A 27740-nucleotide genomic window follows, 5' to 3' on the forward strand; every position below is an offset into this window, starting at 1 on the left:
GTAAGCGTAACTTTAATCGTATATGCATAAACTACAAAACGAAAGGAGCAGCAGCGGCCGACTGCGGCAGAAGCATAATAAAACCAGCAACGTAAAATGTCCTAGGCTCTCAGCCCTTTCTGGCTCCATACCACAGTAATAATACCTATCAGATTGCTTTCCATCGGCTATCATGGTGTCATCAAGCTATGCCTTGGTTATTGTGCAACCTCTAGCGGCGAAACTTACATACTGTGCCTTTAAACCACACTTGAGGAAAAATTACAGACTCCAAGTAGCCTCAGACAAAAGCTATTTGTTAAGCCAATTTATGTATAACTGTGACTGTGGGTGTTAGTGGATGGTCACTCAAGGTTTCTCTTTACTGGACCCCAAAAGATGCGTTCATGCCATGTCGTAATTATTGCAATTACGTGATTTCAACTTGTAAAAAGCGTTCACGTCCTCGTAGAGCTCGTAATTACAGCTAGTAAAATGGAAATTAGGTGCGTTCGACTTTGGCTGTGTATTTTATTTTGATAAACATGACACAATATAACATCGTGACTACATGAAAATTGCTTTTACTCACAAATAAAGATTTGTGAGCATTAGTGGAACTGAAGGTGTCAGAATAAACACGAAACACACGTGATCGTTGTCATGCGGTAATTACGTGACGTGAATGCAGCAAACCAAAGACAGGTTAGCGCACAGTACATTGATGATGTTCAGAGCTATGAGCTCAGAAATTACACTTGACATCAGTCTTTCTGCTAGACATAAAATCATATATGGAAAGGAAAATTGAGTTCAATATGCCTTTTATTGTTGGGCAAAGCAATTGTAATTTGATCACAAAGCCTGCAGTGCACACATGCTGGACAGACTGCTGTCCATCTACTTCACAGCACCTTTTTGCTCTGCCCAATCTGCCACACAGATGTGGAGCTGAGCCACAGTTGCTGCTCATTTCTTTATTTAGAGAGCTTAAAACAGATAAAAGGAGCAGTATGATTTTACTGTCCAGGCAGGGTGATGGGTTTGCGAGGTTTACCATAAAGCGATCAGTTGGCCACGGATGATGAGACACATGGAGCGATGCAGTTATCACCTCTGAGGCCTGCTGGTCTTTCTAAACTTAAGCTGTCTGTCTAGTGAGAATAAACTTCGTGGGAAAGCAGAGCTGACTGTAAACAGGCTATGATTATTGCGTATTTGTCTTCATCCATCATATATTATTTTGTAAGGGAGAATTCTGTTAAAAAGGTAGCTCCATTATGCTGTACTCATCCTTAAGAGATCAGGGTATTACTGTCTCATATGTAGCTGTTTGGAGAACCCTACAAAGCCATGCCGTACGTAACTGCTGATATATTTTGAATCAGAATATTATTTATGCCGATAACAGCAGCAAAATGTATATAGCTAAAATATTGTCCTATAGTCTTCTGTCTCTCCTTAGGACAAAAATGAAAATATGCATATTTAGAACTTTTTCTTTGAAACCATAATTATTTTGGTTGCATGAAAGCAACCTAGCATTTTAAAATGACAGCTAAGGTCATAAATAACTATATGCCAGCCAAATCCTGCAGTGCCCTTCATGTGCATAAAAATGGCATTTGGAATTTGAGCTCAGTGTACAAATTTATCTCTTATCTCTGCTCCTCTTTCGCTATTTCTGTTTGAATCTCTCATGCTCAAAGTATCAAATAAATAGTGTGCATTGATTATGAGCCCTTGAGTTTCTCCTGTTTCTGTTCTAACAGGAAAGCCAGAAGAATAGCAGCAGTCCTGAGCTACAACACCAGACTCTCATCAGCATTGGTACCAGACTCAACAATTCTGGCACGTGCACAGATCAGTAAGTCAGTTGATCTTTTTCCTAAATACATGCACACCTATTATTACCCAATCTCTCTATCACATTTCACACAATATGGAGTGAATGGGAAAAGGCTGGACACTAGAGATATGCAGATACTGGCTGGGAGCAAAGGAGAGTGTAGGTGTAATGAAGCACCGGATCCATTTGCAGCTTTTATTAGAACAGTCGGACAGGCAGGGTAATCAACAGCAGACAGGGCAATGGAGGAAACGCAGAGAAGATCAGAGTCACAGGCAGAGTCCAAGGTCAGAAATACAAAGCAAACACGGCAAATAACGCTCAGAAATGATGGCCAGGGCAAATCAAAACTTCACAGAGAAGTGGTGTGTGGAAGTGGCTTTTATGTGTGTGTGTAAATGAGGTGCAGGTGTGTTGCACAATCAGTCCCAGGTGAGAGGCATGATGGGAATTTGAGTTCGGTAGGAAATGGTTAATATTCTGGAGACGGATCCCTCCGGTGGTGCGGAGGAGGCGGTACGGGAGCCTCCTCTGTAACAGTAGGGTTCCAGGAACACGAGTATATGTGGTAGAGCGGAGCAGAGAAGAGTTTCTCTATCAAAGACCTTTTCCTTCCTCTCATAAATACCACATCGATGAATAATAGCCCTCCCTCTGCACCATGGGCACTGACTCCAGCTCACAGATCTGGACAGCATATGAAATCAGTAGTACGCACCGGGCTGCAGCTGAAATCTCCTCGCCTTTCACTCATCAAGCAGTTCATCTGATGTGTAGCAGTCACACTGAGAGGTAGTGCGTACCAGCATATGCATGAGGCGTAACCATCTGTGGGTGATCTCACACGCACAACACACACAAACAGGAACTGCTATATCATTCTTGCCATTGAACATGTGCGGGTCAAGAAATTATTGAATGATTCACACAGCTTTGGAATCATTAAAAGTTGTGCTATTCTTAAAGAGATTGTTCATTTCAAACTAAAAATTCTGTCATTATTTACTCAACCACATATGGAAGCCCATTTCTGCCCATTTCTCAGAGTTAAAAGTGTAACTGTGAGATAAAGTTTAAAAAAAGAAATAAACTCACAAGTACAGGGGAAATAGAGATATAAAGAAATATGATGAGATATAGTCAAAATAATGAGAAACAAAAGTTGTTATTATGAGAGAGTCGCAATTATGAAAAATAAGGTTGCAGTTGTCAGAAATTAAGTTGCACATATGAGAAATTGTGAGATATACAGTCAAAATTATGAGAAATACATTTATAATTGTGACAAGAAATCGTCATTGAAATTTAAAAAAAATTGAAAATTTGAGCGCTACAAAAAAGTAATTTTCAGTGATTTGTGGTAAAGGCCCCAATATACTCACAGCGAAGTTCTTTTTTGTTTTTCGCTTAGGGGTAAAACGAAGTTTGAAATATACATGACAAGCGATATACTGTTGGCGAACATCTGACACCGCTTACACTGCTGAGAGCGGCGTTTAGATGAATATGTAAATGTGCTGCATGCTTTCTTCTCAATATTAAAATAAACACACAACAAAATTGAGAAAACAGCAAGCATTTTTTTTTATATAAAGCATAAGAAAAGCATCTGATCATATGTTTGCATGCGCTCTGCAATCTAGTAAACACTTTTATTTACATAGCACTTTATACTATAGATAATTTCAAACAATACTATTGCTTAAAATCAACTTTACCGTATTAAACATGAAAAACAGTATCAGTGTCTCATTTCATCAGAAGTACAACTTCATTTTCTACTGTAAAGCAGCTCTCCAGTGTTTCCATGTTTTCACTCACAGACGTCTGACCTCTACAGACTGAACAGGAGAAATGAACCTGAAAAGATTTCCATGTAAAAGAAGGCGAAGCCTCCGCGCACACCTACCTATTACGTAATCGCCACGGACCAATGGTAGTACGAAGGTGTTTACCAGCCGTAGCAAACTTTTCCGGAAAGTTCGCTTTGGCAAGCTGTTTCAAACTCCCAAACCGAGCTCCTGATTTTTTTCGAAATGACGTCTCATCAGTTTGTTCTTCATTTTGCTTGAAGTATATTGGGGCCTTAATGAGGGTGAGCAACCCTGGTGAAAAAAAAAAACATGCTAAGTATACTTGCAGCCAGACTAATTATCAGTATACTTCAATTGTGTTAATGATTAGTTAACTTGAAGTGTAATTTTGTACTAAGTATATTTTAGTTGTAATTAAATTGTAGTAAAGGATAACTTTTAAGTGTATTTAGTGTACTAAATTGGACCAACTTCAAGTATACTTAGTATATTTTAAGATGCCTGTGTAGGGACTAATTACATGCTTGATTAGTGATATTAAAGTGTATTTTATTTGTGTCTTCAATACCAAATTTACATTATTAGACAAATAAAACTTAGCTATACTTTGTACAAAATACTATTGTTTACTATAGTGTATTTTGAAAGTATACTTTCAATGCATTGTTACAATTATCATTTCCAGCACAGTTAAAATATACCTAAAATATATTTGTGCAAATAAATACACTTTTAAAAAAATAAACAGAATTTTCACTTCAAGTATATTTTTCTAAAATATATTTTTAAGTACAATTATTTTAAAGTGTGTTAAAAGTTGTATTGTGAAAATAGGTAAAAGCATGATGCTAATATACATTTAATATATTTAAAGATTCAAAAAATGTTGTTAGTATATTTGCAATGTATATACTATTGAAAAAGGGAATATATTTCAAATACAATAAAGTATACTTTTTTTCACTAGGGAAATAATCACGGAATGTTCATATTTGGGTGAAATATCTATTTAATGCTACAGTGAAACAGTAAATGTTTCTTATGTGAAGAGTGCAGGTTTCCATGCTGATTGCATAACTTCAGAGTTTAGCCAGACAGAAGCTGAGGTCTGTCTGTCTCATTATCCAGGAGGACCCAATGTATCTCAGTGCCGCCTAAGAAGAATTCTTAAAAAATCTTTTCATCCAGACATCCCTGACCATAAACAGCTCATCAGAGGATAAAGAGCTTTGTAGACAAGTGTGGTATGCGTGTGCGTGTCTTTGTGCTGTAGTTTTTATGTCTCTATCAGCTCCCCCTAAGAAGCAGAACTGTAGGAGTGAGACGGAACGAGGGAGAGAAGTTGTGGGAAGTTGGAGAATGAGCTGAGCTTTGAAAGTGAAACATAAGAGTGGCAGATCATAAGAGCCAGGAAAACTGATATTCTCCTCGTTAAGGATCTTGCTAGCTTCAATCTCTGTAGTGGAGACTTCAACTTTTAACAGGAAACAGGTCTGAAGGAACCTGTTTGTAACAGACGAGCAACAACTGTGCATTTACATAGACGCAACCGTGATGTGTGTTATATCCTGCTTCACTTTCATTCTTAAATAATCAGATCGTCCGATACTGCCGGCGTATTCTGCCACATTATGGTGTGAGTTGTGAGGATAAGATCCCTTTAAGGCTGTCACTTTGCAAATTTGGACATATGAAAGTATGGTGGCGATTTTTTTTATCTGCTCTGGTTACAGTAATAACTGCCACGTTACTGCTGAATCTTCATTGGCTAAGCAGAGCGCTAGTAAGCTCAAAGCATATTTGCTATCTTTTGCTCTTATAGGATGCCTCAGGAGGTCCGTATAAAGACGTCATTTCCCCCCTTCTACGTGGCATATTCTTCTTCCTCTCCTCCTTTCTTTCTACCGCTTTCTTGTTTTTCTTTGTCATCCAAGTTCCTGCCTTCTTTAAAAATCCTCATAAATCATGAATAACATTAAGCTTTTATTTTGCATCATTAAAATCAGTGTTAGAGAGTAAACATAATATCTAGCTCCATTTTTAGTAGCTATTTTTTAAAACTCGGATAGCTTTAAGCAAAAAACAAAGGGTTTTTGAGTAAATGAAATCCTTTACTTTAAAAATTGATCAACACGTAGCTTGGAAAGCAAAAGTTTCAAAGTAACTTCCCCAACGCTGGTGTGTGTGCTTGACTAAAGATCTTCTGCAGTGGCTTGCAATGTAAAAAAAAATAAAAAATACATTCACTCACACAGATGCAAAACTGGTGTCTTCAAGCAGGTTTGCTCCTTTGAGCCCTGCCAAGGCGTTTGTTTTTCATTTGTCATATGATAGTGCTGATTTTTGGATGATTTCATGCTTTGTTTAATAAAACAAAACTTGTGTAAAGCTAATGTGGCGCCACTTTTCATTCGCGCAAATATGCTTTTGTCTCTGTCACCCTGAGACTGTTTTTCTAATGTCAGTGCAGTGTGTGCAGAGACATCTGTCTTGGCGAGCAAGTCTGGTGTGTGGAGCTGAACGGACAAAATTTTTTTAGCATTGAAGCTAATCGGGTGATTGACATTCTGGGTGGCATGAGCTAATGAGCAATGGTTTGGACATGCACAGCCATAGAGATGCTCAAACACACCTTGATCTTTAATCGTATTTAACATTCCACTGAATCCTCAGAGCCAATAAAAAGCATGCTTTACTCGTCTGTTACTGCAATGTATTTGCCAATAATTTGGCCAACGTTCCAGTGCACTGCAGTGGTCACTCTCTGATGGACAGCTTTACATCTCTCTGTGAAGTTTTTTTTCTTTTTCTTCCTCTCTAAAATGAACACACTCACATGCAAACATCTGCTCTGTATCATTAAAAATAAAACCCAGTGAAAACATTCACATGCCTCTGCTCTGTAGTGCATTTATATAGACTTCTAGAGACTCTAGAGTGATTGGTGTCCTGAAAAATGGTCTTTCTCTCTCTTTTTGTACAGCTGTAACAAATTGAATGTCTGACTCTCATCATCAGCTTTTCCCGCAGTCCTGTGATGAATTAATGTCACGCAGCATCCCCGTACGAGCATGGTGAATGCAAGGGATGTGGCCTTCGTGACTTGCCTTTACTGTTCTCTATACAGAGAAAAAAACAAAAGACAAACATCAAAACAAACAGCACAAACTTGACATCATGTGGGAGCGTATGATATATGATATCTTTATTGTGTTTAATTGTGGAGACTAGGCATCTAATGCAACAGTTTACAGAAAAATTATTTCTAAGCTTATGAGTTTGCGTTATAATGATTTAGATTAGATTGTTGATTAGATGTGGACAGAAGAGGAGAGTCCCAACAAGAGAAGTCAATCTGACATCATTCTCATTTTTACTGCTCTGTAACTGGAAACCAACAATAGTTTAAGGATCCTTTCCAAATTACTCGGGATAGCAGCTGAATCTAAATGAGCACTCAATTCTTTTCTTAGTGTATTACTTAGTAGGGAAAATGAGCGCATCAGTTAGAACAAATATCCATGATTTAGTTTAACGTAATCAAGGTGCTTGAACTCATTTAGCTTTTTGGGTGATTGGTACTTACCTGGGCCATAACAATTCTGCCAGTGAGGAGAAACATCTATATGAAATTGATCCAAAGTTATGAGGGAGATTTGGATTGGTCAAATGGTGCTCTCATATGAATTAGCTTTAGATGCAGTTTGTTAGAATGTTGGTGTGGTATTTATACAACTTCACAAAGTACAACTAGACAGCTCATTTAAGAGTTCAGATGCAAATATTTCCACTTGTAAAATTAAAGTACGGAGACCCTGCAGACCGCAGCTTCAGATACCATTTTACAGAACTGCTAAAGACATTATTAAAAATAAAGTGATACATTTTCTTCGTTTAAATTATTATTAATTTGATGAAAGCGCTACATTGGTTAGTGAGGAGGTTCGAGGGAGTGTTAAATCCAGATTAAGTTCTGAGCTATCCAGCTATCCTGAGCTATCCAGAGTGCTGAACCACCACAATTAACATTAATACTTTCTAAACAGCAGAGACTTAGGCTCAATCCCAATTCACCCCTTGCCCCTACCCCTTGGCCCTACCCCTCCATTTTGCGCGTTCCCTTGAAGGGGTAGGGTTGTCTCGATTCTCTTTTGGTTGGAGGGGTAGGGGTAGGGGTAGGGGTAGGGGGAAGGGCCAGATAGCCCTTGAAACAAAGATTTTTCGGGACCACACTTCAAACGAAGGGGTATGAGAAATGTACCTGCATACACCAGCTACAGAGGCAACATGACTGCCAATAATAATTTTCTTTGTGTCACATTCAATCTTGTGTTCATATTTACGGTCATGTTCTTCAAAGAAACCTTTGCAAAAAAATCGCTGAAGTTCGTTAACGATAGTCCCACAACATATTTTCATGTCTGATAACTGGTGAATGTAATTGCGGCAGGGAATTGGCTTATCTTTTACCGTACGTCTGCTATGAACGCATTGTTTTCTTGTGGTTATATGTGAACACGATATAAACGAACAGTGCTTACACAGTTTCGTCAACCAGTCTTGGATGTTCTTTATCAAACAGGGACACCTGAGGAAACCCGGAGGCTCATTCGTTTTCGCGCTTACAATGAGCAACGTTTCCTGAAGTCCAAAAATACTTAGGTGTCGAATATATCGTCATCTCCTTTGTTTTCTGCGAACTTCAGAAGAAAAATGCAAAAAAATAGCTGTAACCCACACAATTGAGATGACTACAGCTGACGACGGCATCTTGGAAGTTTGTGATAAACATTGGCGCATCTCCTGTGACGTAGGCGCTAGCGACGATGTATAATGACGTGTAACGGTGTAGTAGTGGTGTCCCATTTCTTAGAGGAATATTTTCACCCCTACGCCTTGCCACTCTGTTTCAAGGGGCATGGGTAAGGGGTAGTCGAAGGGGTATAAAATAGAATTAGGATTGGGCCTTACAGTACAGTAATTAAACATGTCAATGTCTTGTACACGTTTTAAACATTTTAAAGTAAGTTGAGACTGTAGGTTATTTAGCACGTGTTTATGAATGTGTCATATATTTATGACCAAGCAGAATACAGTATAACAGAGTCTGAAATAATTTTTTTACAATTTTGAATGGGTATTTTCTAAGCATATAAACCATAATACTCTTCTGTGTGTGTCAAATACTTCATATGAAAAAAAATATTAGGGTTAGAATAAATTCTTAGTCTGAACAAATTTATGGCTGCTAATTGTAAAATCAAATGACCATCAGTAATAAAAGTGGTTTTGCACAATATATATAAGGCATAAACACTGCTAGAATACATGAACTGTCACTATTTTAGATGTTATACCTTTCTACTGTCTACTGCAACTGTATATTCTGTTGTTTGGAGTAGCAGGGAGTGTTTTCTTCACATGCAAGTGTCTTGATGTTAGCTATTAGTTCAACAACACTCCCCATTCAGACAGTGAATTCACAAAATGTAACTAGGCCCGTAGGATATAGACAGGGCTTGAATTAAGCCAGGATTAGTCCTAAGTTTAGCTTTTATAAACGTGCCTTAAACATTACTGGTGTGCATCTTGAGACAAAACAATGACACTGTCATATTTAGAGATATCAGAGCAAGTTGCTTTCAGTTAAAATGGCTCAGACATGCATTTTAGTCTGGGACTAGGCTTAAGCCTTGTCTGTGAAAACGGGCGCAAATGTTATACTGCAAGCAGGATCGTCACAACTGAAGCCATCAAAGTATCATTTTTGGTGGTGGTTTCCCTTGATTTCCATGCCTGTAATCCATTTATCTTCCAAATAAAATGGAATAAGTAATGCCTCGGGGTAAATCATCAATGTAAAATGTGCTGAGTGTGCACTTTCCCTTGCGTTTCTGTATCCTCTCACATGCAAAAACACCAGACAATTATATATCCATCAATCAATCTGAACTCCAGATTTATGAGCTGTCTCAGGCCTACAAAGAAAGAGAAAGAAAGATCCAGAGAAATAACGACATTAGGGTGACGGAGATTGACATTGACAAATTAAGAAGAATAGGAGGGGTTTTATTAGTGAGTTTGGTCCCACATCCTCTGAATTCTCAGACAGTGAAGTGACAGAGGCAAGAGACCCCAGACGCCACAGTTAGCACATCGTATTATTAAGTGTTATCCAATGTAGCGTGTTAATATGAAGGATTTTTTGTATTGATTTTCCACGTGTTTTACCTGTATTTTGAATTACGCATTGCATTGTGTTGAAGGAAATGCCCATAAACTTAACTGAAAAGATACTTTTCTGCCATTACATTATCCGTTTTTCTACAGATTTAAGTTCTGAAAAAGAGCGTCTGACCATTTGACCTCGGTCTCTCTTTCATACATGCATAAACACAGTCATACATTCAATAATGTGTGGTGAAGATCCATGTGTGATGAACTCAAACTGTGTTTGACAGACAGAGGAGGGTGGTTTTGATCTGGAGGCTGTATTGTGACGAGCAGTAGGCGCTGTTTTGATTCACAAAGATGTGAAACGAAAGGAAAGAGAAGAAAAAACCATTAACTCTTCAAACTGAACTCAACCACTAGACCTAGAGAGAGATGGAAGGAGAGATTGAGAAAGCGAGCGTTGAGGTAAAGACAAAAGTTTGTGACCAGGGCAGGAGAACTCTCTGCTCAATCTAACACATATGTTGTGGGCTAACGGTGTAGTAGCCCAGGGGCGCAGACAGCAGCAGCAGCATGTGAAAAAGGTTTTCCACCCAGACCTCACTTCAAATTTAAGAGAGAGGGAGGAAGAAAGAAAGAGAGAAGGGTTGAACTGAGATGACTGAGAGGTTGGGTGTTTGAAGCAGAGTAGAGAAACCAAGAAGAAAGAGATGGAAAGATATGATTAACATCAGAGCCATCTGTGGATTAACACAATTAACACCTCAGTAAAACCCTTCTGCTTTCAAAGAGCCTGGCCCTCAAAACTCTCTCTGCTAAGCCAAAATAAAAAGGCACACTCACAGAAATACTGTGTGTCAATATTGTAATTTGATCTAAATTCAGTAAGTGGAATATAGAGGTAATGAAATAGAGGGAGAATCTGATTTTAGTTTTAGCACATGCATGGCATGAATGGCGTTAAGTGGAGTTTTGTTTCGTTCATGGTGAGTTCAGACACTGATACTTTCCTCTAACATGGGGACTTTCAACCTTTATAGTCTCTATATAAAGCTTTCTTTGTAACACTTTATAATACATTGTATTCAAACATTTACAGAAAATAATACTTTTATTCACCACGGATGCATTCAATTAATCAAAAGTGACAGTAAAGATTTCTATTTCAAATAAATGCTGTTCCTTTAAACTTTATATTCATCGAAGAATCCTTACTATCACTGAAATAAAAAGCAACACAACTGTTTTTAACATTGATAATTATAAGAAATTATTCTTGAGCAGCAAATCAGCACATTAGAATGATTTCTGAAGGATCATGTGACACTGAAGACTGGAGTAATGATGCTGAAAATTCAATCACAGGAATACATTGCATTATATACATGTACAGACCCCAAACATTTTAACCCTAGTGTATCTTCTCCATTATTATTTAATTATTAAATAAATGTATCTATTATTTGTCTCTTTCTTTTTTCTCTCTCTCTTTAAAGTTACTGAATCAAGTGGTGGCATAAAATCCTCATTGTTGTCAAACTGTACTCACAATAACTAAAATAGTATATTGTCCAAAATATTTACATCCAAAGTTACTTACAAATGAGGAACATGGAAAGCAATTCGTCACAGAGCCAACAATATAGTATTTATTCGTAGGCTAGATTCAGAAAAATATTCAGAAAGAAAGTCAGAACACACAAAAGCACATTGATGAAATGCCAGTGACCCTCACTCCAAGCATTCAATTGAAACAAAAAGTTGTTTCTGGTCTTTTTCACCCCTGTACAATACGAGGACTGGGCTAATGCTGACTGTAGGGCTTAGTGACTCTTAGTCTGTGTGTGTGTGTGTGTGTGTCTCTGTGTGTGTGTGTCTCTGTGTGTGTGTGTCTCTGTGTGTGTGTGTCTCTGTGTGTGTGTGTCTCTGTGTGTGTGTGTGTGTGTGTGTGTCTCTGTGTGTGTGTGTCTCTGTGTGTGTGTGTCTCTGTGTGTGTGTGTCTCTGTTTGTGTGTGTGTGTGTGTGTGTGTGTGTGTGTGTGTGTGTGTGTGTCTCTGTTTGTGTGTGTGTGTGTGTCTCTGTGTGTGTGTGTGTGTGTGTGTGTCTCTGTTTGTGTGTGTGTGTGTGTCTCTGTGTGTGTGTGTGTGTGTGTGTGTGTGTGTGTGTGTGTCTCTGTTTGTGTGTGTGTGTGTGTGTGTGTGTGTGTGTGTGTGTGTGTGTGTGTGTGTGTGTGTGTGTGTGTGTGTGTGTGTGTGTGTGTGTGTGCGTGCGTGGGCAGCAGCCCGGAGGCAGAGCGTTGAGCCACTGTTGTACAATCCTACCTGAACACATGAGCCAGGGAAACACAGTACACATCTCAGGAGCAAATCAAGAGCTTCAGTGACAAGGTAAGACATACAGCAACTACACACCCACACAGGAAGGGTACAAATGACTTCACACAAGTTAAAAAAAGGTTCCAAAAGGGGATTTTCACAGCAATGCCACAGAAGAACCATTTTCGATTCCCCAAAGGACCTTTCAGTGATCATTTCTTAAAAGAACATTTTACCACTATAAAGAACCTCTGGTGAAATGAAGATTACATGAATGTTAAAGGTTCATCATGGAATCTAGATGGCAATTTTTAAAAGTGTAGCTAAAAGTAATTAACTTGGATATAATTATTTTTTTTTTAAGTCATATAAAACAAGCTTTTAAAATAATATAGGCTTTGATATGGATTCCTCCAGTGAGATACATTTGGTAAATAATATAAGATCTCAAAAACAGCCCCACTTTTACGATTGGTCCTCGAAATGCTTTAAAACATGAGTGACAGCAGCTAAATTGTGTGAGATGAGAGCTGTCACATGAATAAAAGCACATCACTACAGCCGATCTTAGGCTTTTTACTGCAAAACTAATACTTTTAGTTTATCTCATGTAAATTTTTTCCTGAACATTGCTTTTATGAGGTTATCATCATAGAGGAAAAATTGTTATTAAGATTTTACCAGACTTTGGTTGGAGCTTGTAGTCCCTGAAGAAACGTTGATAAGTAGGGTTGTGTGCATCAACATTTTGAGTATGTGCTCAAAATCTTTCTAAAAATGTCTTTATTTGCTTACTATCGCCACCTAGTGTTCATCTGTTCTGTTTCAGAGGCCTGTGTTGTCTGACATATGACAACATATGGACCAAAAGATGAAGGCTCATAAAAGAAAAAGAATTAGACAAAAAAAAAATGAATCTTGTGTTGTTAAATGCTTTTTCCTAGACTGTGAACGTCATACACATGCAGAACTGGAGTGCCATAACAATATGAACATTTTGGGCGTTAATAGGTAAGTGACTAGCAGTTTGCTAACACACAACATGAGAGACATTATTATACATTATGCCGAAAACAAAGGCTTTATGTAGAACAAACCAATTATAGGAAGATGGTTATTTAAGAGAGAAAGGAACAATAGGCCATGTGTCAGTAAACCATGTGGTATGTGAGTAAACCATGTGGTATAGTTTGATTTGAACAGGATCAGTGAGACAAGTTAATTGCTGCTGTATTAGTTGATGCTGTACAATAGCATAATTCTTTCTAATGACAGACTCTGCCAACAAAAGACTAATAAATAAAGCATTTCATTTGAAAAAACAATGTCCAAAAGTTAAATCTTTCTGGATGGACACAAAAAAGTTGCATTAGCAGGTTGTTGCAAATGGAATCTGATGTTTGTTTGAATAGCATGTTTGTTAGTCATTACTCAGTATAGTGGCTACTGTCAGTCTGCCTCAAGAACATATATACGTGTGACAATTTCTGACATAAGTATTTATAATCTGAGCAATAATAGGAATGGAGTTTAAGCTCTTGCTTAAATGACTATCAGAATGCTTGTGATGTGAAATAAAACACTGTAAGCGGTGACATGAGGTAAATTTATAAATAACTGAGTAACTTGGCAGTCTTGAGTGTCAAAGGGCAAAATGGGCAGAATTAGTTAATTTTTTATATGATTAAAATGGCACAGTATGTACTTTTTAGCAGAATAGTAAAGTTTTCATACTTCTTTTTTCATAAATATCTAATCTAACCTTTTTAGATATTTTATGTGTGTGTCTGTGTGTGTAAACTAAGGGATTAACACACTGCTGTTCAAAAGATTTGTTTGTTTTTCAAAGAATTCTAATGCTATAATTCTCACCAAGGCTGCATTTATTTGATCAGAAATAGAATAAAAACACTGATATTGTGAAATGTTATTACAATTCAAAATAACTGGTTTCTATTTTACTATATTTTAAAATCCCATTTATTCCTGTGATGCTGAAAATTCAGCATCATTACTCCAGTCTTCAGTGTCGCATGATCTTTCCGAAATCATTCCAATGTGTTGATTTGCTGCTCAAGAAACATTTCTTATTATTGTCAATGTTAAAAACAGTTGTGCTGCTCAATCATATTTTTTCAGGATTCTTATAAAGTTAAAAAAAAAACTGCATTTGTTTGAAATAGAAATCTTTTGTAAAATTCTAAAAATATATAAGTATTTAAAAAATCTTACTGACCCCTTACTTTTGTATGTTAGCATTACAAGTTAATCATTTTGAATGTGTAGCTATATTTACTATTATTAGTCTCGCTTTTTTTTTAACATGTCTAAAAAAAGTTTGAAAAAAAGAATGAGATGCCTTGTGTATTCTGAAGAAATAATGTAACATGGTATAAATGTATATACAAATATATCAGTTTTGGCCATCTCTCAGAATTTTATTTGACTATTTGACATGTTGTCACTCAGACTTTGCTATCTCACTGGTCAGTTGGACAGAGCAGGTTGCATCACATGTAGAGAAGTGTGAGGGAGGCTACACTTGCGTGCACATGCGTTTATTCTATGGTCAGCACATTTCCAGCCACTGCAAACACAATAAACATCAGGGGTTTGTCCCAGGCCCCATTTGCTAGCAAAACTACATTGCACACAGGCTGGTTGCATATAAGTCCATTATAGCCAGAGATTTGGGTTGGAGTTAGAATGCTGATAATTTATTCCAGTATTTGTAGCATATGGTTGTTTTGGGCTCTTTCAGAGTTACGTGAACTGATAGATGAGTACTGATAGTACACCGGGTTGCTTCAGTCCTTTAAAAGCAGTACTTGATTAAGTCCATAGGTCAAGAGTTTCTGAGGACTACAAGATCTGGTGTCCTGCTTTAATTATTAACTTTCAGTGGCAGTGCATAAAAATGAAGTTTATTGACTAATTGAAACACTGATTTTCTAACAAATATTAGTGTGAAAATACCTTCCAGTTCACTATGTAATCATAAAGTCTGAGTACGGGAATGCAGGGTTTTGTAAAAGCCAAGTTCTGGCTCATAGCTAGAGTTCCAAAGTTAATCCCAACCCACTTGTGTTTCCACCCTGGTTCAGTCTTTAATGTTAATCAGTGTTTTGACTGCCAAAGGTAGTTGGCTAAAAGCACCGGATCAGTCCACTGTGCTGTGACCTAAATTTGTCTAAACCAACATAAAAAGGTAAAACAGGCCTCTTGTTTGTGTTTTCAAGGTAGAGTTGTTGCATATGATACCATTTAACTGTAATATTCAACCTGAAGTTGAAAAATAAGATGCATACACCTTTAGATATTCTGATTCTTTGTCCGAATGCAGGTCGAACAGAATCTGTTCAGTGGTTTTGAGTAGTACTAATCTGTTATGTGTTCAAATGTTTATGTAGCACATTTGAAATGTGTTTAAATCATTTACTAGTGTAAAATTGTTCTTGGAAAAGTATCACATGAAAAATATGAAACTCATTTTGTTGATATATCTTTTCATTGACCTTGGAAAAGTAAATAATCTAAATGGTAATCTAATATTGATGTTCATACTTCTCTTTATATATTGATTCTAGAATGTAAACCCTGCATCAGTGATAATGTGATATTAATACTGAAATTATGTTGTGTACAGCTGTGTACATACTGATGATGTCACGACTGTTTTGTTTTTTGTTTTTTTTTAAGCGAGGAAGGCGCTTGTGCAGAAATGACTATGGTCTGTTTGACTGATTTTGAGGAATATGCGAAGCAGCACCTCTCGAAGGCAACATGGGACTACTATGAAGCCGGATCTGATGAATGTACAACCAGAGATGACAACCTGCTGGCTTATAAGCGGTACCATTCTGCTTTTAAATGCACATATACTCTATTAGGCAACTCTATGCTCCAAACTTGTAACTAATCTCACACAATATGAAAATATCTCTTTCAGGATCCGCCTCAGGCCACGGATCTTACGGGATGTGTCGATCAATGACACTCAGACCACTGTGCTGGGAACGGAAATAAGCTTCCCTGTGGGAATTGCGCCCACAGCCTTCCACTGCCTTGCATGGCATGAGGGAGAACTGGCCACTGCTAGAGGTGAGAGGAGGACGACTGAGTGCGATGAAGGGATTTAGTTGCACTAATTCCTGTGTTATGCAACACTTTAGCCACTAGATGGACACTGAAGCTGAATCTGAAGCTATAGCTTTACTCTTTTCCATCTTATCTCTCCGTTCTGCTCTTCTTTCAATTCCCAGCCACTGAGGCGGTGAACACCTGTTACATAACCAGCACATACTCCACATGTTCAGTGGAGGAGATCGCAGAAGCAGCACCTAACGGGTACCGTTGGTTCCAGCTGTACTTGTACCGGGACCGTAAGCTCTCGGAACAGATTATACGCAGAGTGGAGGCACTTGGCTACAAAGCTCTGGTGTTTACAGTGGACGTGCCCTACACTGGCAAACGCCGCAATGACATACGCAACAAGTTTAAGCTCCCACCTCACCTGAAGGTCAAGAACTTTGATGGGATGTTTCAGGTAGGGGAACAAATTATTTATGTTAGTGCTGTCAAACAATAAAAAAATCAAAAAAAATTTTTAAATATATTTTATCATTTAATAATTTCACAGCTAAGGCCCTTGCACACTGAGTCCGAAATTCGCATCCAAAATTTTCGCACATTAAAAAATAAATACGACCTCATGTTTTGTCAATCACGCTTGCACACTGCCTCCGAAACTTTCGTCCGTCATAAAAACATTCGGATCAGTTTAGATTTTCTGCATTTTCGCATCCGTAGCAAGCATTTTGAATAGTGTTTTGACAATTGAGAGCCACCGAATCATGAATACGAAAAAACGCATGCGAAAATTTCGGACTCAGTGTGCAAGGACCTTTAATCTCCAAATTAATGTAAAAACAACATAAAGACCGTATATTTTAAATATTTGTTTAATGGCATCTTTTTTTGAAGGAAGGCCAGTATCACAAATACTAATACAGCTAATGATGTCTCGATGAATTATTATTATTTTTTAAACATTAATTATAGCCATTCAACATTACAGTGTAATTGAAAGCTATCTTTTTTTCTTTCTTTTTTTTTCATTTATTAGGCTTAAAAAAATAACAACTTTTAATTTAAGTGAACTTAAAACAATACTCACATAAACCCATAATAAATGTAATATTTACCTGTGCCCTTCCTACCTGTCTAACAGTTAGGAAATATTTAAACAGTCTGCACTGAATAAATGATGAATTAAATCTAGATTTTAGCATATGCGGATTGTACGCACAACACTTTTTCTCACAACTCTTTACGTTCATTTAAGACTTTATTTAACTCATATAAAACTGCTCTTAAGAGGACACTCGACAAAATGGGCATTTTGGCATAATTGTGTATGTTATTATTCGTTCAAGTGAGAAAGAGAACTCTATTCTAGCGCGCTGTCTTTGCGCACGATACTGGCCTGCGTCTTTCTGTGTGTCGTGTGTGTGTTACATAGGACATTCACAGACAGTGTGCTCTCTTTGTCTTTTCGCGCTTGAATGGTTTAAAAGCATTTGCATGAATAAAAGATCATATAATGTAACGCTAGCCAAAGGATGACAGAAAAACGGATGCTGCGTTAATTGCGTTAAATATCTTTAACGCGTTAAATTGGAAGGAATTTATCGCATGTGTTAACGTGGACAGCACTAATTTGTTTGTTTATTTATTGTTTAATTTTTTTACTTTTCTCATTTATAATACTGTAGTAGAGCAGTGAAATAATGGGGAGAAGTAATGGGAAATATTGCGAGCTGGATTCAAATTTGCGCTCCCTGTATGAGCACTGTGTGTTTGAGCATGCCTTGTTATGCACTGTATGTTTGTATGAATCCCTCTGGATCTCTGTACAGGACCAGGCAGAATCCCAGGAGAAGTACGGGACCCCAGCTAATACCCTGGACCCGTCGATCAGCTGGAAGGATGTGGGCTGGCTCCAGTCTATAACACAGCTGCCTATAATCATCAAGGGCATTCTTACTAAAGAGGATGCAGAGCTGGCTGTACAGCATGGCGTCCAGGGAATAATTGTGTCTAATCATGGGGGCCGACAACTGGATGGAGGTCCCGCAACAGTAAGGAACTCTATCAATGTGTCTGTAGTTAAAATATGATTCCCATCATACAGATGCTTACATCTTGACCTTACATGTCACATAGATAGATTGCCTGCCTGAGATTGTGGATACAGTGCAGGGCCGTGTCGAGGTCTACATGGACGGAGGGATCCGCACTGGCAATGACGTGCTGAAGGCCATAGCCTTGGGAGCCAAATGTGTGTTTATTGGCAGACCAGCAATCTGGGGTCTCGCTTACAAGGTAACTGTGTGGAAATCAGTGTTTTTTTGTGTGTTTTTGATGCTTGAAAATTTGCACCAGTCGGCTTAAGCCTGTTCTAAAGTTAGCTTTAACAAATTTTGGGATACTTGCATGTAATTGGTGCAGATAAGATGTTCATATAAGGTATGTTTTGAACAGGGGGCGGACGGAGTGAGAGAGATCTTGCAGATACTACAGGATGAGCTTCGCTTATCCATGGCGCTGTCAGGTCAGTCTACTGTGTAACATGCAATGTGCCGCGTGTCTCATAACAAAAAATGGGTCACGTTTTGCTGTCTGACATTTGTCTTCACCTCAAATCGCCTCTTATTCTTCTAGGTTGCAGAAATGTTGCTGAGATCAACAGGAACCTCATTCAGTTCTCCAGACTTTGAACAGCAAAAAGGACTCTAGTCATTTCTACTTTAGCACAGAGAGCAGAGCACTGCAAAGGTCCACTTTATCCACTATTAATACTAAATGTATTCAGGAAACTACTGTTGCTTTAAGTCACAAGAATGACATTAAAGCAAATGTTCACTTTGTCTGCATTGTTTTAATACAGTTTTTGTTTATTATGAACTGCACTACATAAATTCCACACTATTTTGACTGATAGTGAATTATTTTAGTACCTGATGAATCTCCACTCAGTAATAAAGTAAAGGTCTCATTTATTTATGTAGCATTTTTTAAAATACAAAAGACAAAACATCATCTGTTTCAGGATATAATCTTTTCGGTTATAATTACAACTTTTATTTCAACTATAAAGCAGCTCTACAGAAGATAATAGTCTGGTAAATGAGCTCCACTGTATGTATTTCACTAAGGAAGAGAGCGATTTGCTTGACTAAGTCAGTAATGCACAAAGATAACAAAGGTGTCTTCATGATTGTGGTTTTCAAGATGTCCTCTGTAGCTGGCAACAAACTAATGTGCAATGTTTCTGATTTTGTAACAAATTGAGACTATGATTAGTATTGAATGGATGATATTGAACATTAAGTTACTATTTGGTTAAAATATACAGTGTGGTAAAACTAAACGATATGAGATTCTTGAAAGTAATAATGGTGTGAGTTTTTGTATGAGGTAAACTAGATTTTTCACTCTGAAAAAAAAAAACTAATTCAATGGCTGTACAGCTTTTAAAGGGCCACCATGCATTTTTCTGTAGTTTAATTGGTAATTGGTTCTTTCCTTGGATCTTTAACATGAAGCTTTTTTGTTTGCCATTTTTACAGTCACTATACAGTAAATAAACTGCTAAAGCAGCACATAAAAGAAATGCAAATCAGTCTTCCTCTTTTACAGCAGCTATGGGTTCAACTCATGAGTATCAAACACAACATCACAGTGCAGATGCAGCAGAAGAAAGAGCTAAAGCATGAACTGAAGCCTATAATAAGTAACATGTCAAAATGAGGAAGAGAGAACGTTTTGAAATAACATGCAAGGGTGTGTGTGTTTAAAAGAGAAAGAGAGAGAAGTGACACAGGAAGTCAATGAGGTTGTGGTAAACAGACTCTACATACCCAGTTGTGTCGACTGAATGTGATCACAGCATGATGCTTTGTGTTATAATGAGAAGACACATTTGAAACCCCCAGAGAAAGCACCACGTCTCGGTAAGCTCCTTTCATTTCATGTAGTCCATCTTTCCTGAATTTCCCCCCTCTTATAAACTTTACTTTTGTGTGTCAGTGCATTGAAGAGGATGGGTAAGAGTAGTACTGTTACTTAGAAGTATGTATTTAGCTTAAGTTTATCTGCCAATTATCTTTGTGATCTTAACTAAAGAAACTCCCTCATTCCACACACGCATATAGAGATGAGGCCGTGTCTGTGTAATCGGCATCTTTTTTGTGCTCGTTGCACATAGATGGCAGCGCTAACTTCCCCTTTCTGAACTTGCTGTTGAAACTTAGACACTTTGATCCAAATATTTTTCCTGCAGATCTGGTGAAACACTGAACCATTTGTTCTAATTTTTCTTCCAGAAATCCTTTGTGGACAGCAAATAAGCAGACACAAAAAACATGGGGTAAGTTCTGATTGCTTTAAGATATTGCATCATGGGCCTTTCATTAAAGGACAGGTGGATTCATGTTGTATATATTAACTTTGCACTTTCATACATCATTTCTTCATTGTTGTATTGTATCCCTTAAAATAGATTTTAAGTTTAGTTTAGTTTTTTGTTTGTTTTTTTGTTTTTTAAAAAACACGTTTTCTTGTTGAGGCCGCGTCTCAGGATACAGAAATCAGAAAAGGGTGAAAATAAAGTACATAAAATTATGCAGTTGGTTAGTGAACTGTATGAATTGAATAAAAATGGTCAACTAAATATTTATATTATTATAAAATAATATACAATAAGAGGAAATGAGGAATGTGGGTCTTTCATGTGAACAATCGCATGTAGGACCTCTCACACCTTTGCGAGCCCTCTGACTGTAGAAGTTTTAAAAATGATTTTCTTTCAGAAACAGTGGGGAGGAAGGAAAACTGCATCGCAGACTTTCACGAATAGGAAGCAGATCGCAGAGGGAGCCGCCACGACCCCCTCCTCAAACAGACAAACCCCCAACGGTGGTTCCTCCAAGACCACCTGAGACCACTCCAAAACCTCCAGAACCTGCACCAAAACCAGTTGTAATCCCCTCAAAACCGCCAGTGTCTCAAAAGCCCAGTGCCCCTCCGAGGCCACAAATACAAGTGTTCAACAGCACGGAGCATGGCACTGCCATACTCAAGGTAAGACAAAGGACATATAAGAAAACAGGCTGTTACTGGTGTAGTTGACTGCCTAAAACAGAGAAATACAGTGTACTTACACCAAAGACTGGTGTATTTCACTGCAAATAGTATATATTAATGGCAGATTTTGCCCTGTCGCAGGGGTTGGATAATTTTCGTGGTGATGAGACACTTTGCGATGTGACTCTGGTACCTGGTGACAGCAGTGAAACTTTCCCAGTTCACAGGGTCATCATGGCTTCAGCCAGTGACTACTTCAAAGCCATGTTCACGGGTGAGTCTCGCCAAACAAGAGGAGAATATTCTCTTATCAAAGCTTATTACAGTTGTTGTTTTGTTTTTATATGTTGTTTAATATAACTGCTGTTTATCAGTTTGTGTGATTCTGGCTAAATCTGGCTCTATTTATCCCTCCCCAAAAAATTGGTACCATATTGATTATCAGTCAATAATAGAGATGTTTTATTTAATTTATCGATACTGATTGATGTTGGATAGTTCCTTGGTCATGCTCATTTCCCCTATGTTTAGATTTGCATTACCTTTGCCGTCATCTAACACTCACTTACAAATAATCTTTAAAAACACTTATAATTTTGAACACTGTTAAATTACATTTTTAGTAAATATATGTATACTCCCTCCTAATGCTGTACATTATAACATTGTGATGCCTAAATTTTTATTTATTTACAATGTAAATAAAAGTTGCTGCCTTTAATTTTGCAAGTACAATCAACTTGGATGTTTAAGTCATTTCGACTTAAAGGAGTAGTTCACTTTAAAATTAAAATTAGCCCATGATTTACTCACCCTCAAGCCATAGGTGTGTATGACTTTCTTCTTTCAGATGAATACAGTCTGAGTTATATTAATAAACACCCTGAAGCTTCCGAGCTTTATAATGGCAGTGGATTCCAACCATTGCAACCATCAGATAGAAGCTCAAAAAAGTGCATCCATCCATTATAAAAGAACTCCACACAGCTCTGGGGGGTTAATAAAGGCCTTCTGAAGCAAAGCGATGAGTTTGTGTAAGAAAAAAATATTAAAGGTCCCGTTCTTCGTGATCCCATGTTTCAAACTTTAGTTAGTGTGTAATGTTGCTGTTATAGCATAAATAATATCTGTAAAATTATAAAGCTCAAAGTTCAATGCCAAGCGAGATATTTTATTTAACAGAAGTCGCCTACAGCGAACGGCCCGTTTGGACTACATCCCTCTACTTCCTTCTTTAATGACGTCACTAGAACCGTTTTTTGACTAACCTCCGCCCACAGGAATGCTCCCTCAACTCTACCGAAATTCATACTTGCGCACTTCTTATAACTTACTGTGTTTACTCAGCTCTTACGGTGATTTTCTGAAGTAAAACTGACGCTTCATCTTTTGTGTGATGTACAATAAACTTTATTAAACTCATCAGTATATGTTTGATCATCATTCAGACAGCAGACTTGTAGGCTATTAATAAATAATGGATACATACAAGCAGATGACAAATACGTTATAATAACCGTAATTAAACTACTAAACTATACCTGTTTCATCTCTATACAGCACTCTGACTCTGTAGGCATTATTGTCCGACTTGAAATGAACACCCTTACTGAGAGTGTCTGATATTATCATCATTCCGTGAGATGAAATTTTCCTTAGACTGAGCGCAAGCTCATGAAGCTCCGCCCCCTGGGTCGTCCAGCAGCAGCTTATTTGCATTTAAAGGGCACACACTAAGACAGCGCGTTTTTCTGAGTCCCAAAAAATGACAATTTAAACATGCTGTAAAAATGATCTGTTGGGTATTTTGAGCTGAAACTTCACATACACACTCTGGGGACATCAGAGACTTATTTTACATCTTGTGAAAAGTGGCATAATACGGGACCTTTAATACTTAACACGCCACAAAGTAAAATTCTAGCTTCCGGCCAAACGGCCATACACAGTCTACTTGCATATAAAGCGCAACTTACGCAACTTGTGCATCATGGCGTAGCGTAAATATCAGTAGTATGTTGCATTACTCGCATAAGTTGCGCTTTACACTTAAGTCGAATCCGTATGTTCGTTTGGCCGGAAGCTAGTTATTTACTTTATAAAGTTTTAAATATGGATTTTTGTCTTACACAAACTCATCACTTTGCTTCAGAAGGCCTTTATTAACCCCCCGGAGCCGTTTGGGGTTTGTTTATGATGGATGGATGCACTTTTTTGAGCTTCAATCTGATGGTTGCAATGGTTGCAATCCACTGCCATTATAAAGCTCGGAAGCTTCAGGGTGTTTATTAATATAACTCCAATTGTATTCGTCTGAAAGTCATATACACCTAGGATGGCTTGACGGTGAGTAAATCATGGGCTAATTTTCATTTGAAATAATGAACTAGACCTTTAAATTACATTAAACTTATGTAAAAATAAGTTGAAAATTGCTTAACTTATTTTGATGAGTTAAAGCAATGTAAAATTTATGTTGTCATAACTTATTGCTCATATAATTTTTTACAGTGTATAGACAAAAATATTATATTGGTGATCAGCCATAACATCAAAATAATTATTACACTGTAAAAAAAAAAAAAAAAAGAACTAATCATCTTCTGATTTACAGTGAAAAGCCATTAACTGACATTCACAGAATTCACTGTTTATGTGTAACTTATCAAGTATCCACCAAAATGTTAATATTTGTAGTATTTTGTCCAAACGTGTCTATTTATTTTTTCTACATTGTAGTTTATAATTAGGCTACCAAGGAAAAGCATTTTCTCTTTGCGCTCCACTTCACACTGATCCACACTGATCAAATCAATTCCCTCTCTCTTTTGGTTTGTCAGGAGGCATGAGAGAGCAGGAGCTGAAGGAGATTAAGCTCCATGGCGTGAGCACGACCGGCCTGAAGAACATCATCGAGTTCATCTACACATCTCGTCTGAGCCTGAGTCTCGGCACCCTTCAGGACACACTAGAGGCGGCGAGCTTCCTCCAGGTGCTTCCCGTTCTCAGCTTCTGCAACCAGCTTCTTAGCAGTGAGGTACAAACACTTAAGATGTGGTGTTCATGTTTCCTTTGCATTAATTATTCATCTGCGCATGACGCCAGTTTTCAAATAAGCCACGTTTTTTACATGACAGATCACTATCGAAAACTGTGTGGAAGTGGAGCGCATTGCCAGAGATCTTCTTCTGGAAGACGTCCAAAGGCACGTCCACATGTTTGTGTGCGAGAACTTCTCCGCGCTGATGCAGAGCGGCCGCCTCCTGCAGTTGTCCGAGGCGAGCATGACGTACGCCCTCTCCAGCGACTCTCTGAGGGGTTTCACTGAGATGGAGCTGTACCGCATCGCCCGTGCCTGGCTGTCCCATAAACAAAGCGAGCGTCGTTCTGCTTCCTACTCCCTGATGCGCCACATCCGCTTCCCTCTGATGTCCCCAGCTGAGCTCCTCCAGATCTCTCAGGAGGACCAGATGGAAGAAGGAGCGGCAAGCGTGGCAAAGGAGGAAGTGGTGCCGTTCATGCGATCGGACACGGCCTGTGTCAACCTCCTCCTGGAGGCCAGCAACTATCAGATGCTTCCCTTCCTCCAGCCAGCGCTGCAGACGGAACGGACCCGGATTCGATCCGATTGCACTCACCTGGTGGTTCTGGGTGGTGTGATGAGGCAGCAACTCGTGGTCAGCAAAGAGCTCAAGCTGTACGATGAGGAAGACGGAGGCACCTGGAGGGCCCTCCAACCTATGGAGGTCCCTCGTTACCAGCACGGAGTGGCTCTTCTAGGGGGTTTTCTTTACATTGTAGGAGGTCAGAGCACTTATGACACCAAGGGTAAGACAGCTGTTGACAGCGCGTACAGGTACGATCCTCGCTTTGACCGCTGGTTGCAGGTGGCCTCTCTGAATGAGAAGAGGACGTTCTTCCATCTGAGCGCTCTGAAGGGGAAGCTCTATGCTGTTGGAGGGAGAAATGCCACAGGGGAGATTGGTAAGGACATGTTTTAGCAGTTACACTGTACAGAATGTTCTGTTCCGCCTTCAAATACTGTGGAAAAACAGAAAACTGTCTGTCATTTAGATTCGGTGGAGTGCTACAACTTGAACAAGAACGAGTGGACTTTTGTTGCACCGATGCATGAACCTCATTATGGACACGCTGGCACGGTACATGGAGGTCTGATGTATGTGTCAGGTGAGTATCCACACTGGGAGCTCAAAAATGTGAGATGAATGCGAAAAGGACAACTATATTGTGCATTAATGTGGTAACATCTGCCCTGCATAATGAGGGGAGATTTTGTAAAGTAATTAAATCTGGCTCACAAAGCATGTGGCCTTAATTCACCACAGTCCTCAGCATGAGTCTAATGAATGCACTGCACAAGAATTCTTTTATTACTCTTTTTTTTTTTTAGTACTGTTTAGAGGTCTCTTAGCAACTTTGCAATCTTCACCTAATGGCGAAGTTCCCGGAACAAGACTCAAAAGCAACATGAAACAGATAACCAGGAAACAGAGCTGCTTCAAGCTGAACTGGGTCACTCATATGAGGTTATAGACCGCAGTCAAAAAAGGGGATGGCAGGCCTGTTGTGAAACCATGAGAATGTTCCTGCTTGAAAAATTGCAAAGCATTCAAACATAATAAAAAATAATGACATTTGAAGAAAAAATAGTAATTGAGTTATGGAACAATAACCCAAATAAGGTAACACTTTAGAGTATTAGTAGACTGTCTACCTAATATCTGCTAACTCTTTATTTTGATGTTCCCCAACAGACATTCTACTGACTACAAGTAACTTTGCAACTACATGTCAACTTATTCTAACCCTAACCCTACCAGTCTATTCATACTCTACTAACACTATAATGAGAGTTAATAGACATGTAGTTGCAACGTTACTTAAAGTCAACAGAATGTGTTAAAGGGACCATCAAAATAAAGTGAAACCAAAAAGAATAATACAGAGGCACTTTTGTGTCATTTCCACCACCACACAAAGTTTTTCATAAGTTTGTGTACTTATTTACCAAAGTAAAAATCCAGGTTGAGCTGAAATCATATTTGTGAATATATAATTATATTAATTTAAAATAGTAAATAAAATAAATTAAAAGTCTATTTAATTTAATTATGAATTTAAATGTATTATTTTTACATTAAATGCTAACTATAAAATTAGACCTATCAAGACTGCTGAGAGTCAGTCATTTAAACTCCAAAAAGGTTAAAAAAAATCTTCAAGTCATTTTCAACACAGAATGCTATATAAAACGCAAAACATCATTTGTGTTGTAGTAGAAACGACACTGGTGTGAAATTTTATGACTTTTTCAATGATGTATATACACTGTTGGACATTGGTGGTGGATTGAGTTTTGTGCAAGTGGTGGTCTGGTCTCAGTAGAAGACTTGAAGTTAACGGTCCTATTCTTCATCCTCTTAACCACATCCTTCCTGCTGATTTGTGTTTCTGCACAGATAAATAAGCTTCCTCTAAAAAGGTAAATGAACATCCATTTGTTAATTAAGTTGCATTCATCTTTTATACCATCAGGTGGGATCACGAGAGATGCTTTCCAGAAAGAGCTGCTGTGTTATGAGCCTGATAGAGACTTGTGGAGCAGACGAGCAGACATGATGGAGCTTCGTGGTCTCCACTGCATGTGCACCGTGGGCGACCGTCTCTACGTCATGGGTGGAAACCACTTCCGGGGGACTAATGACTACGATGATGTGCTAAGCTGTGAGTTCTACAGCCCTGCATCTGACCAGTGGACAGTGGTGGCTCCGATGCCCAGGGGTCAGAGCGATGTTGGGGTGGCCGTCTTTAAGGAGCGCATCTACGTGGTGGGTGGTTACTCCTGGAACAGCAGGTGTATGGTGGATATCGTGCAGTGTTATGACCCTGAGAAGGATGAGTGGGAGAAGGTCTTCAATGTCCTCGAGCCTCTCGGAGGAATACGGGCCTGCACTATGACAGTTCATTGTCCAAAAGGTTCAACGGATGAGGCTGAAATACAAGAGTGTCCTCTTTCAACATCCAAAGGCTGAACAGATGTTCTGATATCACTATTGGCCTTTGCATGTGAGATACTGAAATTAGCTTCACATTGCTAGTGATGTGTTTTGCAAAAACAGATTTAATGGTTTGATTATTGAACATGCCACTTTGGGGCAAGGGAAAATCATTTGCTTGTAAAAAAGCTCTTAGTGTACCGTACTGTACTGTGTTTTTGAATGTGCTTGACTGAATCTCTTTCAGTGACTGATGCCACATATGAGGGCCACAGTGCTTAATGTTGCATCTCTAAATTATTCTGTTTTATTTTTGCTTCAAATACTTTTATATGCTTTGCAAAAAATAAACTTTTTTTCAATCAGTTAATTTGTGTTTGGTACCTTTTTGTATACATTTCTCTTAACAGAACAAAATCCTGCATTATAATGTTTAATTATATGC

The 27740-nt window shown here is 38.3% G+C and overlaps 2 protein-coding genes across 6 annotated transcripts; both read left to right on the forward strand.

The window, feature by feature from the left end:
• Window positions 1-1678: 1678 nt before the first annotated feature.
• On the forward strand, window positions 1679-19874 carry hao2 (hydroxyacid oxidase 2 (long chain)). 4 transcript variants are annotated; one of them, XM_084121216.1, is made up of 10 exons: window positions 1679-1846; window positions 12095-12203; window positions 13076-13142; window positions 15831-15983; window positions 16081-16232; window positions 16394-16677; window positions 18050-18271; window positions 18357-18515; window positions 18675-18744; window positions 18855-19809. In XM_084121216.1, the coding sequence occupies exons 3-10, from the start codon at window positions 13120-13122 to the stop codon at window positions 18908-18910; spliced, it is 1119 nt and encodes a 372-aa protein (XP_083977342.1). In that variant the 5' UTR covers window positions 1679-1846; window positions 12095-12203; window positions 13076-13119; the 3' UTR covers window positions 18911-19809. The 4 variants fall into 4 exon arrangements, with proteins under 4 accessions (XP_083977342.1, XP_083977343.1, XP_083977344.1 ...); XM_084121217.1 differs by having other exon boundaries at window positions 1725-1846; window positions 12098-12203; XM_084121218.1 differs by lacking the exon at window positions 12095-12203 and having other exon boundaries at window positions 1729-1846.
• On the forward strand, window positions 19866-27665 carry LOC311087780 (kelch-like protein 9). Of its 2 annotated transcripts, none has more exons than XM_084121207.1 (8): window positions 19866-20146; window positions 20519-20562; window positions 21005-21275; window positions 21420-21552; window positions 24119-24315; window positions 24416-25262; window positions 25353-25466; window positions 26835-27665. In XM_084121207.1, the coding sequence occupies exons 2-8, from the start codon at window positions 20558-20560 to the stop codon at window positions 27329-27331; spliced, it is 2064 nt and encodes a 687-aa protein (XP_083977333.1). In that variant the 5' UTR covers window positions 19866-20146; window positions 20519-20557; the 3' UTR covers window positions 27332-27665. The 2 variants fall into 2 exon arrangements, with proteins under 2 accessions (XP_083977333.1, XP_083977334.1); XM_084121208.1 differs by having other exon boundaries at window positions 20006-20146; window positions 21011-21275.
• The last annotated feature ends 75 nt before the right edge of the window (window positions 27666-27740 follow it).

Source organism: Abramis brama, assembly GCF_963993115.1.
Source record: "Abramis brama genome assembly, chromosome: 8".
In the NCBI taxonomy this organism is placed as follows: domain Eukaryota; kingdom Metazoa; phylum Chordata; class Actinopteri; order Cypriniformes; family Leuciscidae; genus Abramis; species Abramis brama.

Bases quoted from the DNA above. Each gene is read 5' to 3' on its own strand.
- LOC311087780 (XM_084121207.1), top strand. The intron at 24,316-24,415 runs GTACAAACACTT...TTTACATGACAG, and splicing joins ACCAGCTTCTTAGCAGTGAG to ATCACTATCGAAAACTGTGT. The intron at 25,263-25,352 runs GTAAGGACATGT...TCTGTCATTTAG, and splicing joins AAATGCCACAGGGGAGATTG to ATTCGGTGGAGTGCTACAAC.
- hao2 (XM_084121216.1), top strand. From the start codon at position 13,120: ATGAACATTTTGGGCGTTAATAG. The intron at 15,984-16,080 runs GTACCATTCTGC...TATCTCTTTCAG, and splicing joins AACCTGCTGGCTTATAAGCG to GATCCGCCTCAGGCCACGGA. The intron at 16,233-16,393 runs GTGAGAGGAGGA...TTCAATTCCCAG, and splicing joins AGAACTGGCCACTGCTAGAG to CCACTGAGGCGGTGAACACC.